Source organism: Setaria italica, chromosome IX (assembly GCF_000263155.2).
Source record: "Setaria italica strain Yugu1 chromosome IX, Setaria_italica_v2.0, whole genome shotgun sequence".
NCBI classification, from domain to species: domain Eukaryota; kingdom Viridiplantae; phylum Streptophyta; class Magnoliopsida; order Poales; family Poaceae; genus Setaria; species Setaria italica.
The window spans coordinates 45832391-45853081 of NC_028458.1; the positions used below are offsets into that span (position 1 = coordinate 45832391).

At 45.4% G+C, this 20691-nt stretch overlaps 4 protein-coding genes across 4 annotated transcripts; 3 read left to right on the plus strand and 1 right to left on the minus strand.

Annotated features, from left to right (window-relative positions):
- Nucleotides 1–3700: 3700 nt before the first annotated feature.
- LOC101767044 (transcription termination factor MTEF1, chloroplastic) lies at nucleotides 3701–5015 on the minus strand. Its single transcript, XM_004984250.4, has one exon. It carries the CDS (start codon nucleotides 4858–4860, stop codon nucleotides 3919–3921), a length of 942 nt encoding a protein of 313 aa, XP_004984307.1. The 5' UTR covers nucleotides 4861–5015; the 3' UTR covers nucleotides 3701–3918.
- A 3834-nt stretch (nucleotides 5016–8849) lies between these two features.
- LOC101767452 (ER membrane protein complex subunit 4) lies at nucleotides 8850–11985 on the plus strand. The gene is made up of 6 exons (XM_004984251.3): nucleotides 8850–9116; nucleotides 9209–9265; nucleotides 9402–9555; nucleotides 10927–11024; nucleotides 11110–11175; nucleotides 11716–11985. The coding sequence occupies exons 1-6, from the start codon at nucleotides 9000–9002 to the stop codon at nucleotides 11752–11754; spliced, it is 531 nt and encodes a 176-aa protein (XP_004984308.1). The 5' UTR covers nucleotides 8850–8999; the 3' UTR covers nucleotides 11755–11985.
- Nucleotides 11986–12551: 566 nt separating this feature from the next.
- On the plus strand, nucleotides 12552–14044 carry LOC101775695 (probable galacturonosyltransferase-like 4). The gene has a single exon (XM_004986920.4). It carries the CDS (start codon nucleotides 12650–12652, stop codon nucleotides 13691–13693), a length of 1044 nt encoding a protein of 347 aa, XP_004986977.3. The 5' UTR covers nucleotides 12552–12649; the 3' UTR covers nucleotides 13694–14044.
- Nucleotides 14045–15063: 1019 nt separating this feature from the next.
- Nucleotides 15064–19476, plus strand: LOC101767853 (putative MO25-like protein At4g17270). The gene is made up of 11 exons (XM_004984252.2): nucleotides 15064–15282; nucleotides 15917–16081; nucleotides 16160–16278; nucleotides 16602–16676; nucleotides 17491–17584; nucleotides 17682–17741; nucleotides 17992–18057; nucleotides 18138–18236; nucleotides 18565–18609; nucleotides 18693–18795; nucleotides 18943–19476. The coding sequence occupies exons 1-11, from the start codon at nucleotides 15172–15174 to the stop codon at nucleotides 19002–19004; spliced, it is 999 nt and encodes a 332-aa protein (XP_004984309.1). The 5' UTR covers nucleotides 15064–15171; the 3' UTR covers nucleotides 19005–19476.
- Nucleotides 19477–20691: the final 1215 nt, after the last annotated feature.

Sequence of the window (20691 nt, forward strand, 5' to 3'; positions counted from 1 at the left end):
CGAGGCCTGACTTCCGCTTTTACAAGTTTGCTTTTCGGTACTCCCCTCCTAAATTATAAATCGTTTTTAGCATTTTTAATTCATAATTTTTACTATAGATTTAAATATAATATATATCTAGTCGTAGAAATGCTAAAACAACCTATAATTTAGGATGAAGGAAATACATATTTTCTAAATATGTAGATTTTAATATGCATTTATAAGATACATAGCAAAATCTGTGTATCTATAAAATTCAAAACGATCTACATTTTGAAGTGGAGGGAGTACCGTTGAATACATATTTAGAAGCATTTTCATTGTCATGCAAAGTAGCTTTATTACATGAAAATTCCTCAAGCTACCTACTACTAAAGATTGTACTCTGTTGAGCGAAGCATGCATGCGCAATCTGTTGCAAAAGGTTCGTTGAACCTAGACATGTTCCGGCTTCCGATGGATGTGTTCTGGGGTGTTTTTTTCTTTAGTCACTCTTAAAATTCCTGTCACGTCAAATATTTAGATAATTAGAGTATTAAACATAGATTAATTACAAAACCAATTGCATAGATGGAGATTAATTTGCGAGACGAATCTATTAGGCCTAATTAGTTCATGATTTGACAATGTGATGCTACATTGAACATGTGCTAATGATGGATTAATTACTTAATAGATTCGTCTCGTGAATTAGCCTTCATCTGTGTAATTACTTTTATAATTAGCTCATATTTAATTCTCCTAATTAATATCCGAATATTCGATGTGATATAAATTTTAGGAGGTCCTAAGGAACTAAACAGGAGGGGGTTAAATTTTAGCCCCCCTCACATCGAAAGTTTGGACACTAATTAGGAGTATTAAACCTAGACTAATTACAAAACTAATTACACAACCCCTAGGCTAAATCGCGAGACGAATCTATTAAACCTAATTAGTCCATGATTTGACAATGTGGTGCTACAGTAACCATTCACTAATGATGGATTAATAGGTTTAATAGATTCGTCTCGCGATTTAACATAGGAGTTCTGCAAATAATTTTGTAATTAGCTTATGTTTAGTTCTCCAAATTAGTATCCGAACATCCGATGTGATAGGACTTAAAGTTTAGCCTCCTCCTCCCAAATACTGCCTAAGACTACTCCGGAGTGCGTGTTGGGATCCTCAGCATTGTGAACAGGATGCAATGTGCCAGGCTGGGCTGACCTATACGTTGGCCCATAATTGCTTTCATTTGCCAATTATATATAGTTTCTCCAACCGTGGTTTTAACCCGACATGATTTTCAACTCGCATACTTCGATAAATTGACACCTGATATATTACAATGTTCATGAACATATAATTGACATATTATGAAAGTGTTTTCAAATATGAATTGGGTAATACTAAATTTGAATAGGATAGTATAATTTATAAATTCAAAGTTTAAGTATCGATATAAGATTCAAAAGTCCGAATCTTGAGTTACATGCTCGGTTTAAAAAGAGAGAGAGTAGGAGAGAATAATATGATAACTAAGTTGGCTGAAGCTCGCCAAGTGTTCAAACAACCTGACGCAAGTTAGATCTCCGATGGCTGGCGCGTCAGATGTGGATATTTTATATCCAGCAACTTACTGAGGGCGCGTCAGATGTGGATATTTTATATCCAGCAACTTACTGACGGTATCCCGAGGTAGTAGATTGGTTGGTGGAGATCGTCGTATCTAGAACTTGATAGTTAAAGCGGATACATGATTTATACAGGTTCGGACCGCCAGAGTAGTGTAATATCCTACGTCCTGTTTGGAGTGTTATATATTGAGCTCTGCGCTTGGGTGTTGTTTGGTGTTGAAGATTTGGTCCTCTATTGTGACTCTATGAGGTCTTCACCTACCAATCTAGGGATCCCTGCCCTCCTTTATATACTCCAGGAGACGGGATTACTAGTCGGTTACAAGGAGTCCTAGCAGGATTATATGGTACGAGTCCTAAAAGGATCACAGAGGAATTATCATAGGAATCTATCCCGACAGGTACACCGTACATGTCTTGAATACAACTTTCATTAAACCTATAATCTTCCGATCTGGTGCACCTCCGCATGTGTACGGTGTGAGAGTGTTCATTTAGTGGGTCATTGTATCTTACTACAAGAGATATATAAGCATAGTTCAGACCAAAGAGGGCCACATGCCCCCTTCCTCTAAAATTTGAAATTTATTAGCCATGTGCTACCTTTCTCTAAAATTTGAAATTTCTTAATAAACAGTACTTAGTTATGCTTAAATATTGCTAAAACCCTCTTAAATTTGCACTATTGGCCCCTCCTGGAAACTACTCCAAGGCTCCAAGCTCCGCCACTGATATATGGTAACCATATAAATTAGTATTTCAATATTGGACATGAATATGTGAATACTCCATAGCACCCTACTACAAGAATACGGTCACGTTTAGTAGAGCTTCTCAAAGTGCTTCTCCACCAATTTTTGTGAAATCCTACTAAAGGGGCAATTTCAAAACGGCTCCACCACCGAAGCCGGGGAGAAGCCGCAAAACGGCTTACACTAGAGAGGAGGAGCCTAAAAAAATCGTCGGCTTCTCCTCTCTCTTCAAGCACTAAGTGATCATAAAATTACCCATATTGCCATTGAGAAGTCGTTTTACCCAACATTTTGCAAAATGGCTTCAGCTTCGTTAGAGAAGCCACTCCACTAAAGGAGCCAGAGCCGAAGCCATTTTGGAAGGAGCTGAAGCTCTACCAAACAGGACCTACAAGTGCAACGCAAGTGGTGAAATAAGTGATGAATGCACGATACCGCTTTGAGCCCTCATCCCTGCATAATCTCTCAAATGATACATGGCAACAGAGTTCCATGTGAACAGAGAAGTGTCAAGAAAGGGACACGGCGACATGTTCATCCTCAGCGTCATGATATTAGGGTGCGCCCTAGCTATTAGGGGTGCAAATTTGTGATCTTAGGATCATCACCGATTCTTCTAGTATTAGGCTTCGTTTGGCGGAGTTTCCAGAGCTGTTTTTCTGCTAAATTCAACAAGAGCTCTGTCAAACAATTTTCAGAGAGAAGTGATTCTCTACTGATTTTGTGAAGTTTCCTATGAAATGACCTAAGAGGCTGGAAGCTGAAAAGTAGCTTCTCCTGATTCTGTGAAGTGATTCTCCATCCTGATTTTAAGAGTTTATGCTAGAGAGTAAAAAAGAATCACTTTCAGCCATATAATCACTTCTCTCAAAGAATCAGCTCTCATACAGAATCAGAATCAGATAAAGCTTTACTTAAAAAAGTCATTAAGCAAACTAAAGATGATCGGTGGTAGTTCCCACCCCTAGCGGTAGGGGCACTGCCTGTGCGTGCTCTGGTGAATGGATCGTGTACCTCGAGTCCTCAACACATAATTTGTTAGTCATGCTTGCATGCAGGTCTGGCACCGGAGAGGGTACGGGCTTGGCATTGAAGAGGGTACGGGTAAACCCACTTTTGTTCACACCCAAATTCAAAATAATTATTATCCACTCTTTACCCTTCCCAATCCAACTTATATCCAATGGATATCTAATGGATAATCCAACTCATATCCAATGAATATCTAATGGATAAATTGTACCATCTTCGTACCCTACCCTTCCCGTTTCAAATGGTTATAAATTTTCTACCTATATCCTCTCCATTTAAAGTGGGTGTGGACGTGACACCCAATGACAGCATTAGTTCTATGACATACGTATCTCATTTCAGTTCTATGCAACGTAAGTAGCCAATGCCTTTGTTCACATCATGTCGCGGCACAATGGAACCAACTAGATTCATTGTACCATACTTACAAAGTTACAAGCAGCCAATGCCAATCCGTATGCACATGTTACACCACCCAGAACCACTCGCCCCGCTACCAATGCGCGTGTCGATCGACGCCGTCCGGCCGGCCGTCACACCGCCGCTGCGGCCTCCTTCGCCACCGCGCCGGCGTGGTGGTGGTGGTCGTCGCCGCCGTCGTCGTCCACCCACGTGGCGTGCCATAGCGGCGACCGCCTCCGGGGAGGCGTTGACCCGACGCATCCGGCGAGCGTGGCCCGGAACTTGGCGTCCCCGGGCCGGAGCATGGCGGGCAGCGGCAGCCTGACCCCGCGCGCCGCGCACGCCTCGTGGCGCGGCGCGATGCGCGTGGCGAGCGCGTACGAGAAGTACTCCGGGAACTCGAACAGCTCGTCGGCGTCGCGGCCCATGGCGCCCAGGAGGTACTCCGCCTTGGGCCGCATGTTCCCCTCCACGCCGTAGCCGAAGAGCGCCGGGAAGCGTCGCGCCATGGAGCGCGCGGCGCGGGAGGGGAGGCCCAGCGACTCGAGGAACTCGATCCGCGGCAGCAGCTTGTCCTCCACGGAGAAGGACAGCAGGTCGGCGCGGCGGTGCAGGTCGGGGACGCCGAGCGCGCGGAGGAAGTAGAGCGTCGGCCGGAGCCGCGCCGCGACGGGGGACACGAGCAGGCGCGGCCGGCGCCGGAGAACGCGCGGGAGGTCGGCCTCCGGGACGCCCGCCTCCTCCGTCAGGAACCGGAGCGCGGCCGCGATGGCCTCCGCGGGCACGGACAGCAGCTCCGGGCACATCCCCGCCGCGCGTCGGAGGTCCGCCGGCGGCACGCCCGCCGCCAGCAGCACCGCCGCGGCGTCCGCGGCCACGGGCGGCGACGGCAGCACGGGCTCCGGCGCCTGCGCCTGCGCCGGCAACGGCGGCGGCGACGCGGGCGCGGGCGGGAGGCCCGGTACGGCGAGGCTGGTCGGCCTGGTCCGCAGCGCGACGGCGACGACGCGTAGCCGGCGGCGCGGCGCCACCGGCCTCGGGAGGCCGGCGTGGCGCAGCAGGAGCTCCTCCATTGGCCGAGGAAAGCTCGAGGGGGCTCCCGTAAATCAAGCTGTAAACTTTGGCGAGCAGCTAGAGACCTAGAGTGAGGTGGATGGCTTTGCGGTTGGCGTCATGGCGAAGATAAGGCGGTGTGGGGTAGCGCGGCTTTAGAGCTGGATAGCGCGGCTTGGGAGGGGAGGAGTGATTGGGCCAGGTGTGATCCCCCCGGATTCTTTGTAGGGAGGTGGGGACACTGGGGCAGCGAGGCCCATGGAGGGAGACGACGCAGAGCCACATGTTTTTTCCGCCTCTTTGGCCGCACTACTCGTCGATGGAAACTGGAAATGGTGGGGAAAATTCATGGCCACAACGAGTGTTCTTGACTCTCGAGCAACAAGGAGGCTCTCCGACGAACGGGAAGGGACGATATTGAATCAGATCAGGAAAAATCTCAGTACAATTGGGATGCTCTATGCTATTGGTCCGGCGATTTGGAGACATACGGTTTGCAAAACCCTTTGTGACACAATGGCATGCCAAACTCTTTTAAGCTGAACAAATTGTACACTAGACTATACCAGGATTATGCACTTTTAAAGTGTGTATATAAACACACTTAGAGAGTTGCTCAAATAAAAACCTAAGGTTTCGTTTGGACTCTCCACACTTAGAGACTTGCTGTAAACACTTACCCAAACCTTATGTAGTATTCTCCAAACCTTAGGTATATTCCACAAGTATAAACACTTTAGGTATTCTCCACTAGACCATAAGGTATTGATAATAAATGGGGGCGTTTGGTTCCTCGAGCTAAAGTTTAGTTCGTGTCATATCGAATATTCGGAGGCCAATTAGGAGGACTAAATATGAGTTAATTATCCATCCGTGCAATGGGTTTTGTAAATAGTCTATATTTAACACTCCTAATTAGTATTTAAACATTCGATGTGACGGGAGCTAAAGTTTAGCCATTGGAACCAAACACCCCCAAAATTAGTTCATTTTCCAACCTCAATCCATGTGGACTTGTGGAGGATAACTAAGGTTTAGGCTTGTCACTCCACCATATAAAATCCATATGCGTTGAGACAAGGTAATGGGTTTATCTAATCTAAACAATGACAAAGGTGGAGAGTGCTCAAGTCTATGCACATGAACTGAACACCGCTTGCTTATCTTGAAGCTTTTTTACAACGGGCTTTGCTAGAGTACTCCGAAGTGACTGTGAGCCCTTGATCTGGATGACTTTTTATCACATATTACCTCCTATAAGGTAAATATTTTTTATTTTAGGAAATCAGAAAAATAGGGAAGATAATAGGATAGTTATCTTTCAATTGGATATATTAGCTGTAAGTACGTGATGATCATGGATAACATGCATAATTAGATCTAATTTGATTGGTGGAGCCTTTGCATACGCACGTGAGTGTATTTTTTTTTTTGAGAGTGACACGTGATTGGAGCCTTTTGCATACTTAAAGTTTGTATCAACCTTTTTTTGCGACGCCTGATGGACCATGGTGAGTTTGTAACAACATTCTTTTGGAATGACAAGTGCTGGATGTAGGATGGTCCCAAACATTATCTCGCCAACCATGAGGTAGCTAACGTGATTTGATCAAAGGCAAAGCATGTGTGCGACATCTGTGATTTGATCAAACGCAAAGGACGTGACAAGCTTGAAAAGGATAGATGCATACAACCCTAATGTGATACAATAATTTCCCTAACATGATCTAACATTAGATGTGCATGACGAACTTGAAAAAAAAAATGTTCCCAAACAAGAGAGACCAGCGTGTAACAAACGTGCCTAGCTACCAGTGTAACAAACGTGCACACATGCTTGAATCCTAACGGAACAGGGGAGACCGTGCATGTATATACACATCCAAACATGCAAAGTCCCTCCTGGATTCAGGGAAGAAGTGTGCCGCAGTTAGCCGGTTAATTTTTTTTTCCTTTGATTAATTATTTTGTTTATCCTAATATTTGAGCGTTCAGATTTATTTGAACTCTTACCTCTTAGGTAACTGGATTACTTTAGCAGCTAAAGACCTTTTACAACTCATCTCAATTATCTAAACTACCGTCAAAGGTTATTATCATAGTATTCTCATCACCATCATGTTTGAGATGAAGAAAAATCGGATAATGGGGAGGAGGAAGGAAAAAGAGAATTAGCACCATTTCTTGTCTCAATAAAATGGCCATCGATCCGAACAGAGGATAATGAAAATTTCAACGAATAGCATAGACGGGAACTCATAATTTCTAATGGTGGTGAAAAGATCAAGACTTTTTTAGATGGCATATAAGAAGTTTTCTCTACTCATCAGGATCAATTGCTTCTTATTGACTTCATTTTGAAATGTGAAGGAACCTCAAAACTATAAGCTATCAAAGATCTGCACAGCGAACAATTTTTTAAGTAAAAGGAAATATTTCTAGCCTTGTTTCGAATCCAATCAAAAAACCGATTTTGGCGACCGCACATCCATGTTTTTACAGTATCCTTTATTTATTTACATGTATCCATGGTGAAGTTCTTTGGTAGGAGTATCTCTATGCTGTTTGCTGTGTACAAAAAGGCTCAAGTTTTTTTAAGCGGAAAAAAAGCGTAAAGGATGTTTGGATATTAGGTGCTAAACTTTAGTAGTGTCACATCGTATGTTTGAATGCTAATTAGGAGGACTAAATATAAGCTAATTATAAAACTAATTGCAGAATCCTGTATTAATTCGCGAGACGAATCTATTAAGCCTAATTAATCAATCATTAGCAAATGGTTACTGTAGCACCACATTGTCAAATCATGGACTAATTAGGCTTAATAGATTCATCTCGCGAATTAGACTCCATCTGTGCAATTAGTTTTATAATTAGCCTATGTTTAATACTCCTAATTAGTATCCAAACATCTAATGTGATAGGTGCTAAACTTTAGCGGTGGATATCAAATGGGGCCTAAGGTGGTGTTTGGATCTTTAGTTCATGAGCTAAATTTTAGCTCCTAAAGTTTAGCCCCTAAAATTTAGTTCTCCTGGGCTGTTTGAATCCATGGACTAAAATGGACTAAAGTCCATAAATGCTGTTCAACAAAGACATTATTACCCTCCTTCCCTACCCCTCCTCTCCACCAGCAGCACCACCACCACAACAACAACCAGACCTCCACGTCGCCGTCGCCGCTCGCGCCCGGCGTGCCGCCGGGCCTACTCGACCCGGTGTCGGCGGCGTTCCTCTCCCTCACTGCGCACGTGTGGGCGGAGGCTTGCGAGGCCGGCAGAGGCCGCGGGGGGTTGGCTGGAGGCGGCGGGGCTGAGCGGAGGCGGGGTCGGGCGGAGGTGTTGTGCTGCTTGTGCCTGGGGGAGGACTTCTCACTGGAGCTTAACCCGAGCGCCAACGGCAAGGAGGACCCCGGTGTCCGGTCCCTCCTAGAGCGCAACGACTTCTTCTCCGCGGACTGCAACCCGCACGCCGACTTCCCCAACTCCGCCGCCGCCGCCGCTTCCTCGTCGTAGCAGGCCCGGAGGCGGGGGGCCGGCCGGAGGAGGCGGGAGGCCGGCGGGAGGAGGCAGGGGGCCGGAGGCGGCGGGGTCGGAGGTGACGGGGCCGGCCGGAGGAGGCAGGCTCGGGCGGAGGCAGCGGGCGTTGGAGGCGGAGGAGAGAGGAAATGCGGGAGGGCAAGGGACCACGCGGAGGAGAGAGGAAAGGGGAGCAGGGGTGGAATTTGTGGTCGTGGGATCACTTTTAGCCCAGTTTAGGGCCTCTTTGGGGACTAAATTTTAGCTCCTAAAGTTTAGCTATTTGTCACTTTTAGCCCTCCTGTTTGGATCCCAAGAGCTAAATTTTAAGCTAAAAGTGCAAGACTAAAATTTAGTCCTTCGATCCAAACAGGCCCTAAGTTAGGATTGTCTTGGAATCGGGCTTTAGCTGTTGGGCTTGGGCCTGCTAAAACCGCTAAAGCTGTTGGGACTAATACGCGAATACGTGATCAGTTAAGGACATATCCGCAAAAAAACTACCGTTCCTCTAGTTGGATTGTTGCAAGTTGCAACTCGGGAGGAGCAGTCGCCGGTGCCCGTCCCGATCCCAGCCTCCCACCAACGCCGAAACCGGAAGCCCGCGGCGGCGGAGCAGATCGTCGACCCCCCCAGCACCGGCGATGGAGAAGGGCAAGGGACTCGCCCGCCGCTGGGCGGTGGAGCTCCACGACGTCTCCTCCTCCGCCTCCCCCGCCGTCCCCGATCCGCCGGGCTTCACCAGATCCGCTCCCGACGCCGTAAGCCCCACGCCCCCTCTTCTTGCTCCCATCGGTTTCCGGCTAGCTTGGGTACAGGGTGCCGGAATTCACATGGTTCCGCTGCCACGCAGGACGACGCCGCCGGCGCGCGCCAGCGGAAGGACTCCGAGGCCGCATGGAAGGCGCAGGTTAGTCCCCGATCGATCCCCCCTCGCGTGGTTGCTCCCGGCAGATCCGCGCCTGGCGGCTCGGTACGATAGGTGTAGCGCAGGGTTTTGTGGGGGGCTTGATCCTGATCCGCGTGTGCTCTCTTGGTGCGAGCAGAAAGCGTGGGAGGTGGCGCAGTCGCCGTTCAAGAACCTTATGATGATGGGCTTCATGATGTGGATGGCCGGGAGCACCGTCCACCTCTTCAGCATCGGCATCACCTTCTCCGCCCTGTGGCAGCCTATCAGCGCTCTCCGATCTGTTGGAAAAGGTATTGCTTCCCTTTTGTACATGCCTCCATTCCGTTTTATCAGCAGCTTGGTATATGTTCTTTGCCCAGATAATTGGAATTAACACTTTAAAATAGCTGCTCAAGTGAAGGGATACTAGGAGGCAGGGTGTCCTTTAGTACCCTCCTTGTGATCCTGTAACTTCTGTGCCAGTCTGTATGGTTGCTTCTGCTGACTTCCATACTCTGATCTACATTTTGTTCATAGCATGATGTGTATGTTCAAATTGACTCGTCTGTAAATGTTGATCGCCTCCTCATGTGTGGCCACATTGAATTATTCTGGATGTGCAAGTGATCTTAGGTGGATCGTAGTCTGGGAAGCTAAGATAATGTCTTACTCTTATAATCATTGTTCAATGGATACATCAGATGTGTTCACATTTATCATTCCTAAAATAGGAAGTTGCTAGTTCTTTAGTATATATTTTTGGACTATAAAATCCTAATCCTGAACTGTTGCAAATTTGCAATGAAAATAACCAAGAAGCTGAATGCCAGAAACATGGCATGATATAGCTGCTAGGAGTATGTAACTGTTTTCTGCAGTAAAGCTGGTCACATGTAATGCACTGTGACCCCCATTAAAACGAATTAGCATAGGTGACAGCCATATCATGTTATTACTATCTATATATACTTGTATACTGAACTTGCATGTTTTCATTTTAGTAATATGTTTGCGTAAGCTCTTTGGTGTTCTACAGGCACATTGTGTGCAAAGTTATTTAGTTCTTTTTGACATGATATGCCCCATAAAAGAATGCAGTGTCAGTGTCGCTTTGTGCCTGATATAAAGCTGAATAGTCAGTGCGCAAAAAAATTGATTCTAGAGTCTCCAAATCATTGTAGTAAGGTTTCTAGTGCTCAAAATATGAACCATGACAATGCAGCTGGTGGCACAAACCCCCCAGATTTCACTTGAATACCTTTGTCAATTAGTAGGCAAAGCATATGAGCGCGCATAACGTTGCTTGAGCTTAATATGTATTTAAACAATCCACTGTGCATTACAAAAATCTTCTTTGTTTGTGGTCTCTGATCTGGTTATTTGTTTCCCCAGTGATGAGCGCACTTCACCAAAAAAAAAAAGAATGTAATCGTGACTGCAACTAGTTAATCATTAACCGATACTTCTGTTACACTCTGCTTTTTATATTCTCCCGGTCCTGGACAAGTGGAAACAGGATATATTACATCGGGTTCTCTTTCTAGCTTGGGATGCATCAATCATTTCTTTAGGTTGTATCAAGCATAGAATCAAGCCATCACATATCAAAATAGTAATAGCCTTTGTTACCTTTTCAGACAATTAGCCTTTTCTTATGAGACATCTGTTCCTTGTCTTTGCAGTTTTCGAACCATTTAAGGACCCAAGGGTGGACACTATTGCTCCCAAGTTGCTCTTCATTGCTCTTAATTTGGCTGCGATGGGTTTGGGTGTATGGAAGGTAAGTTCCACTAACATGGTTTGTTAAACAAAATAATCTTGTAATTTATAAGCATTTCTGGTCATTAATATATTTTCTTCTTCAGCTTAATACGTTGGGTCTTCTTCCAACAAATCCATCAGATTGGGTGTCTTCATTGGCCCCTGCTCCGGTATGTTGCGCATACCCTCTTAATTTCTTGACTTCCAGTTTTTGGTTTAAGGGGCTTTGTTCAATTACCATTACTTTTAGAAGCTTGTTTCGAACTACATTTCATCTGATTAATTTTAATTGTTGGTTGCATTCTTTATTTAATGATACATATTACTTTTCGGCTGCTTGCTGTTGACCATGTTTTTGAAACTCGTGGCAACTAGTTTCTCATACTGGTTTCAATCATGGATAATTGTGGTTATTAGATGGAGCACTGCCTCTCCTGGCTGATCTACCAATTAATGGTCACTGCCAGTAAAACATTTCAACATACATCTTTGCATTAATGAAATGTGCCAATTTTACTGCACCGATTATAGCATGCTTTATAAGTGAGCCAAATTCTATTCATTTACACAAATCCCTGTACCTGCCATTTCAATACCTTCCAAACCAACAGCTCTACAGGTCCAATAACATGTTTGCTTTCCAAGTGCCATGTAATGTTTCAGAGTATATATGGGCTGCCTGAACTGATCATCTGGTTTTCTCATGGCAGGAGGTTGAATATGCTGGTGGGGGGATCCCCTTGATCTGATGCCGTTTCCCCTTTTGAACTTCCATTACTTGAAAGATGATCTGTACTAAGTGAATTATTACCCTGCGTACGGGAGAAGTGTAGTTCTCATGTGGACAATTTGTACTATTTTTCGCTTGAGCTGTACCAATTTTGCGACTGCGTGCCAGTGCCCCGTGGTATCTACTGGACAGCAACAGACTTAGATAAACATAGTTTACTCGTATTGCTTGGCTCCTTGTTTACCCTTTATTTCAGGATGTCCTTTTGCTACCTGCTAATAGGGATGAGACGGGACTGTGATTAGTCAGCGCATGTTTGCAAATGCATATCTGGGAGAGCCTGGATTCTTTTCTGAATGGCATCTTGGAATATGAACCCCTAGTACATTCTTTCAGGTAATGGAAACATTCCAAGTATAGGCATCCATCCAGCAATGCACCCGTGCTGGAAAACGGAATCACCCAAGTATAGGCAGCACCCCAAGCAGGCAAGAAGTCATTAGCCACCATCTTCCTTGCTTCTCCTACCTTGTCTCCTAGCCCTTCGCCCCATGGCCACCGCCCTCCATTGACGGCACCTTTATGTATCCCTCTGCCCTCCACTCCTCCGCCTCCTTTCGCCGCCATTCCCATGGTGGCCCCTCTCGCCTCCTAAACCCTTCACCCACCATTTCCAAGGACCAGGGCGGCAGCCACCTCCCTCTGCCCTCCACTCCTCCGCCTCCTTTCGCCGCCATTCCCATGGTGGCCCCTCTCGCCTCCTAAACCCTTCACCCACCATTTCCAAGGACCAGGGCGGCAGCCACCTCCCCCGCCTCCCCTACTTCGCCGCCGCTATCGCTGCCGCCTGCCTTGCTGGCAGCCCCACTCAGCCGCCTCTCGAGCCTTGCGTTCCCCCTCTCCGGCGACGGACAATGTCTTGCAATTGCACCGCCATTGTCGTCGCCATCTTTATTGTTATTATCCTCGGTGCCGGCCATGCGGTCACCGGCGCCCGCATCGGCGCCATGATGATCAGGCAGCCCGTCCAGATGTTCAGGGAGGCGCCCGCGTTCTGGAACGGCGCCGAGTGCGCGGCGGGCGGCGGCGGCAGGGTGGACATCGCCATGACGCTGGACGCCAACTACCTCCGCGGCACCATGGCCGCGGTGCTCTCCATCCTGCAGCACACGGCGTGCCCGGAGAGCATGGTGTTCCACTTCCTCACCGCCGAGGCCGACGACCGCGGCCTCGCCGCCGCGCTGCGCGCCTCGTTCCCGTCCCTCGACCTCCGGGTGTACCGGTTCGACCCGTCGCGCGTCCGCGACCGCATCTCCCGGTCGGTGCGGCAGGAGCTGGACCAACCGCTCAACTACGCGCGCGTCTACCTCGCCGACACGCTCCCCGCCGACGTGCGCCGCGTCACCTACCTCGACTCCGACGTGGTCGTGGTCGACGACATCCGGGCGCTGGCGTCCGTGGACCTCGCCGGCCACGTGCTGGCGGCGCCGGAGTACTGCCACGCCAACTTCAGCAACTACTTCACCGACGCCTTCTGGTCGCACCTGGCGCTCAACGGCACGTTCCGCGGCCGCCGCCCCTGCTACTTCAACACGGGGGTCATGGTCATGGACGTTGTCAAGTGGCGCGCCGGCGGGTACACGCGGCGGGTGGAGGAGTGGATGGCCGTGCAGAAGCGCCGCCGGATCTACCACCTCGGCTCGCTGCCTCCGTTCCTGCTCGTCTTCGCCGGGCGGATCCGGGCGGTGGACCACCGGTGGAACCAGCACGGGCTCGGGGGCGACAACGTCGAGGGCCGATGCCGGGGGCTCCACCCGGGCCCCATCAGCCTCCTCCATTGGAGCGGCAAGGGCAAGCCGTGGCTCCGGCTCGACACCCGGCGGCCGTGCTCCGTCGACTACCTCTGGGCACCGTACGACCTCTACCGGTACTCGTCGCCGGTGATCGAGGAGTGGTGACCGGTGATCGATCGTCGGGCATGCGGCACCTGAGGACCTAGTAGCAATGGTAGGAGACAGTTCTTGCATAGGGGAAGAGGCACATGCAGATCATCAGAAGATACAGATCCACGCACGCACGCACGCAAGGATAGCTTCATCAGAAGACAGGACTGCGTTCTGTTCTTGGGGTCTGTTTCTTGAATGTGCATCTCACACTCTCGATTTTGTATATATGATGTTGTAATGTGTACAGATTAGTAGTTTGCATGGTGGGGAAACAACTAATGCTGACAAATTGTATGTACTGCTGTGCTGTGCATTTCAGTTCATGTTAACACAAACACAGATTTCATATATACAGTAGTAGTTGGTGAATACTTCTGCGATCGAATGCATATTTACGGGGATCTATTTTTTTATTTATTTTCTTCTTTGAATATCAAAGAAAAAATAAATAACCACATGTGTGGTGTTATCAAAGTGACAACCACATGTTTTTTTTTCTGATAAGAGCTACTACATGGTTACATAGAAAATAAGGGGTGTTTGGATACACCCCACTAAAATTTAGCACCTATCACATCGGATGTTTGGATGCTAATTAGGAGTATTAAACATAGGCTAATTACAAAACTAATTGCACAGATGAGGTCTAATTTGCGAGATGAATCTATTAAGCCTAATTAGTCCATGATTTGACAATGTGGTGCTACAGTAACCATTTGCTAATGACGGATTAATTAGGCTTAATAGATTCGTCTCGCGAATTAGCACAGGGTTCTACAATTAGTTTTATAATTAGCTCATGTTTAGTCCTCCTAATTAGCATCCGAACATCTGATGTGACATTGCTAAAATTTAGCACCAAGTATCCAAACAGCCAAGGAGGAAAGAAGGGCAACAAGGGTGGAAAAGGATTTATTCCTTGAAAATTGCTTGTGGAGAGCATTGGGTACGCTAATATGTCTTGTGAAAAGAGAAATGTATGCTATTTATATCTTGTATAATGTCACTCATGGTAGTTCGGACTTTCTTCCTCTATCTTAAATGATATAGCTGTGCTTCTGCTAGTTTTTCATGGGAAAAAAACTATAGTACCCTTATTTCTAAAAAAAATGCCTAACATGATGTGGCAGTGCTAATGCCGCCTTTTCAAAAAAGAAAAAAAATTCTATAAAATGCTCATTTTTTACTTATATTTGTTCATAAAACTTTCTATGTATTCAAGTGATTTGTCAGAAAACAATTTTTCTCCAAACTTATGGTTTCATAATAACCGATAAATCTTTAATATTCTGGAGTGAAAAAGAAAGAAAAGGCAGGGGTTAAAAGCAAAAGCTACGCGCGGCCAAATACAGAGGAGACGGAAAAGGGCGTCGCAACCGCCCAAGGCCGGCCCGGCCCCATACATCGACGACAGTGTGCATTATTACGCCCCATTGCTGCCGTCGGCCGGCCGGCGAGTCGACAGGGAAAATCACCGAGGCGAGAGCGAGATGTCCTTCTTCTTCCGCATGGCGTCGCGGCTGCGGCCATCGACGCCGGAGGAGGTGGTCCGCTCCATCAAGGACTCCTTCCTCGCGCTCCACACCAGGACCCACGCCAAGGTGATTTACCAATCTCTCCTCCTCCCCGTCCCCTGCTTCTCGCGTCCCCGCCCCGCCCGTCGCGCCTCCTGTTCCTGCGCCTTTTTCTTTGGATAGCCCGATCGATCCATGTGCTGCCGGTCTGGATAGTCCTCGGTGACGGAATCGGATGCAAAGCCGTGATCTTGCAGCGACTGATGTCCAGTTTTGGTAATAATCCCAAGATCATGGCTGTTTGGTTCTCCCCCTCTGCCTGGGGATCATTTCATTCTTTTTCTTTATATAATCGAGAAGTCCCGATTGGTTGTGGACTTGTGGTACTCTCGTGGTATGTTTTGATGGGTTGAAAATGGGATAATGTGCAATCGTTGAACCTCTCGTCGTGATGCTTGAATGAACCACAGAATACTGATTAGTTAAATTAAATTGGTATAGGTAATATGGAGTTGTTAGGGTGTCGCGTTCCTGTATTGCTTTGTTTGTCTCTATCGCGTTGACATTATGCAACTTCTTATTTCCCTTGTTCCATGCTCCTGAAAGCTGCTACTCTCAATTATGCTGGTGATAAGGCTTCTTTGAATTCTTTATCAAATTATGAGAACGCAACTTGTAAACTCTTTGGTGCACACATGACCCATAGTCGCCTTCTTGTTAGGCTCTGGAAGAGGTTGAGAAAAACGTTTCATCCTTGAGGTTGTTGATCTCTGGTGATGGAGAGGTGGAACCAAACCAAGAGCAGGTCCTGCAAATAACCCTTGAGATTTGCAAGGAGGATGTCATTTCCCTCTTCGTCCAGAATCTACCTTCCTTGGGTTGGACAGTATGTTGGCTCTCCATTAAACGTCTTTACCTGTTTTTACATACCAACGTGTTGAACCGATTAGTTCTGTGGTTGCAGGTAAGAAAAGATCTGGTTCACTGCTGGTGCATTTTGCTTAGGCAGAAAGTTGATGAAAGTTATTGCTGCTTTCAGTATATTGAAAACCATCTGGAGCTTTTGGATTTCCTTGTTGGTTGGTAAGCCATCCATTTCTTGATTATAAGATGTCAAATAAACCATTGCCACATGAACATTGGCTTTTGGGTGATAGTTTGATTATAGACAGGTGGCCTGTAGTTAGCTAGTTGCTTTTTTCTCATATTACATCACATAGTCACCTTTATGGACTTCTCTAATTGTCAAATGAGGTCTTAACTAGTTGCTTATAGCTAAAGTTTGGGCCTTTTGCTACTTGATTTTCATCTACTTGTGGTAACAGCTTTTGACTTTATTGATCCATTTTTTGTGTCTACATTATATCCTTTTATTTAAGTTTAATTGTTTAATTATTTTCTTACAGCTACAAGAACGTGGATATTGCATTGAACTGTGGGAATATGTTAAGAGAATGCATTAAGTACCCAACACTAGCAAAGTAAGGGTTAAAATTTCCCATTCATTTATGATTCCCTTTTGTTCATGGTTCATTGACTATGCATACCTTAAACAAATTGAGATGATCTATGTTTTTGGGTCTACCTTGCTGGAAACTCTCCTTTTCTATATTAAGTAACACATAAAAGCAGCTTGCTCTCTGATGATGTATGATAATCACTATAACAGTAAAAACAGAAGCTGGACATATGATTTTTTAATTTAGACTTGGAAGTCAAAAAAGACAACACCATAGCAATTTTACAGGTTATAATATACAAAAACTAGTTACATCTTTCTACTTTCAACTTCTAATGCATCGTGTACTAACTCAGCCGTCAGATCAGGTCTATTCCATGTTCAACTCTGCTGAGAACTTGAGATAGATCCCTACAATAGCACCAAGTTCCCTAAAATTTAAATTGCATGTATTTGATTTTGAAGTGCTCTTTCACATACATATTGGAATCTGGTAGCTTTGAACTGTTCTTTGAGTATGTTGAGCTGCCAAACTTTGATATTGCTCTCTGATGATGTATGATAATCACAAGTAAAAACAGAAGCTGGACATATGATTTTTTAATTTAGACTTGGAAGTCAAAAAGACAACACCATAGCAATTTACAGGTTATAATATACAAAAACTAGTTACATCTTTCTACTTCCAACTTCTAATGCCTCGTGTACTAACTCAGCCATCAAACCAGATCTATTCCATGTTCAACTCTGCTGAGAACTTGAGATAGATCCCTACAATAGCACCAAGTTCCCTAAAATTTAAATTGCATGTATTTGATTTTGAAGTGCTCTTTCAGATACATATTGGAATCTGGTAGCTTTGAACTGTTCTTTGAGTATGTTGAGCTGCCAAACTTTGATATTGCTTCTGATGCTTTGAACACCTTCAAGGTAAATCCATGTGCAAATTTTATTTCTCTGTAACTTAAACTCATATTGATTGTTGAAGAATCAATATTGATGGTTGTTTTTGATAAGATTGTTGCAGGATCTGCTTACCAAGCACGAAATTGTAGTTGCAGAATTCTTGGGTTCCCACTATGACCAGGTCACCATCTTGTTCTGACACCTTTATTCATGTCAATGATAAAAAGACAAAAGGCAGCAGAAAACTTTTGTTGCATAAAGTTCCATTAAAGCATACTCTAAAGGGTAGCGTTGTATGTTGTTTCACTAATGCCCTATTCTAAAACTGTAATGCAGTTGTGTCAATACTTGAACGGTTGAATCAGATTACCTGCATGCCAGATACATTCTGTTTGTTTTTATGTATCCTCTGATCAAGTAATCTTTTCCAGTTCTTTGAACTCTACTCAAGGCTCTTGTCGTCAGCTAATTATGTAACGAGAAGGCAGGCAATGAAGGTTTGACTATTTTCAGCTTCACCATATTATCATCTCATTCACTTCAGAAGGAAACTTATAGAGCCATCTGTCGTTGTCAGTTCCTTTCAGAATTTTTACTGGAGGCTCCTAACTCTCAAATAATGAAGCGATACATCGTGGAAGTTCGTTTTCTGAATATTATGATCAATCTGCTAAAGGTATTATTTATATTGTTTTAACTTTTATTTTGGAAATAAAAGAAAATATTTTTTTACGATCACTACATTACTCTCGCTTCAACAATGTAATTTCTCATCCTGCATAAAACTGTACGTTCTATCTGAAAAGTTTCAGCAGTTGCCCTCTTTTTTATCCCGTGAAGTGCATTTGGATGGTTTATTACTGAGAAATACATTGATATAGATATTCTTAAACCTTGAATCCATGCACTCATTGAAAGGCTCTGTCCTGCGTGAATATTTAACTTTTTCATGCACTTCAAATTGATCCTGTAGCTCTGTTTCTAATAACCTGCACCTTTTGTAGGATTCAAGCAAAAATATCAGAATATGCGCTTTCCACGTTTTCAAGGTGTCATCTTTTAAGTGTACATACAGATATATGTGGCCGTGCATTTGAATGGCCCCTATTAACCATTTCCTGTGTTCAAACAGGTATTTGTTGCCAATCCAAACAAGCCTCGCCCTATAATTGAAGCTTTGCTAGAGAATCGCCGAGAACTGTTGAAGCTACTCCACAATCTTCCTACAAGTAAAGGTACTGTTGTGCATGGATGTCTTATTTCCACATTGAACCACTTGGCCAGTTGGGGAATCTAGACTCGGAACAGACCAGAACACCATAATGTCGAGGAAAGATGTCATGGAAGTATTGTAAGATCGCTGTTTTTGCTCCTTTATACAGGTGACGATGAACTTGATGAGGAGAAAGACCTGATCATTCAGCAAATCCAGAAGTTGGCATGATCATCAACGCAAAATCTTCAAGTTATCGGTCAGCAATGGCACCATGTCCGTTTCGAGTGCTTTCAGCATCTGTCAACCATACTACCAAAGGGTCGGAAAACGTGTATATCGCACTGCATGCATGTAGCCTCCAAGAGCTATTGTTTTTTTGGAGGGTTTTGCTGTTGGTCTCAGGAGACCGTGGCAAAGGATTGTCCTGTTTGAAGGATTTTGCAGTTGGTCTTGGGAGGCCATGATAAAGGGTTACAGGGAAAAGAGAGAGACAGTCAGACAGAGGTGCACGCACGAGAGAGAGTTTTCTTTGAGAGAAAGAGAGAAGGTGTCACCATTGTAAATAAAGTTGTAATGTGGTGTGTGCTGTCAGCAGATTCAGAGTATGTGTAATTGCTTGTACTACTTTGAAAAGAAATATCTAGTGCTTCCAGAACTTAAAAGACCATGCAAAGTCATGGAAAACCACTACAAATTCCAATGTTGCAGAATATGTTATCACCGGACCTTCCCCAAACCTACTCAAATGATTCCATGTAGCAGGACTATTATACTGGGAAATTCGCTGAAACTAGCATGAACAAACGCATTTAGAGACCGTATTAATCAGCAACCAAAACCTGAAGCCCGGAAACATACACTGCCACCATCGAACACCTAACGAAATATAGACGACAACAGCATCCAAGTTCAAGCAGGAATCAGAAAGTGCAGCAGCACACGACACACCAGCAAGATAGACCGACGACAACAACATCCAAGTTCAAGCAGGTAGCAGTAAATTCAGAATCCGAAAGTGTAGCAGCATACGATGCACCAGTACGATAGACGAGTTACGGAAGGGAACAAATCAAACTACGGCACGACAACCATTGTCTCGTTTTCACGAATCACAACTGATTAGAATCCAGAAGCCAATTTGCGGTTGCCATATAGTCGGCCAGTACGCAGCTGATTTTCATGCACGCTGCTCGGTGCCTGGGCCTCATCTAGCGGCAGCACCGGCCGCAGTTCTGGCACCTGCTCCCACCACAGCAGGGATGCAGCGGAAACAGGATGTAACCCTCCTCGTCACGGTAACTCTGCACATGCAAAGGTAGTCAAAACAGATGGGAGAGCATCAGAACCAACACGACTAAGAGCAGATAAACAAGTCTTTGGTTGAAAGGAAACCACACAATGCCTAATAAGAACCAGTTATCTTCACGTAAATGAAAGCCAAGGAATGAAATCTAGTGTATTGTTTTCTATTTGGGGTATTTGGTTTCCTGGATCAACGCATATCATAGATAGCTATGGTCTATAGCAGGACCGTCACATGGATGAGGTGATGATAAAGCAGCGATTCAATGTAGCCATAAAACATACCACCAAATCGTCAATCAACTAGATCAAGTTCGAAGTTAGCATCGGATGGTACACCATAGCACCAATCGTTCCTCACACCAAAGACACCACGAACAGATTTGCAGAGACCAACCGTTATTCCTCCTACTATTCTTCTATTTCTGTGTTGTGTAGGAGGGCTAATAACCAGATGCATGGACCTTCTCAGGAACTTGTATGAACAATCGAGTCCAGAGGGTCCTAGCAAGAAATACGAGGCTCGGGAACCAACCCATTCTAGAACACCTAAATATGCTGAACATAACACAGAACACAGTAATTTTGCGAATCGCGCGCTACCCCAGATTTC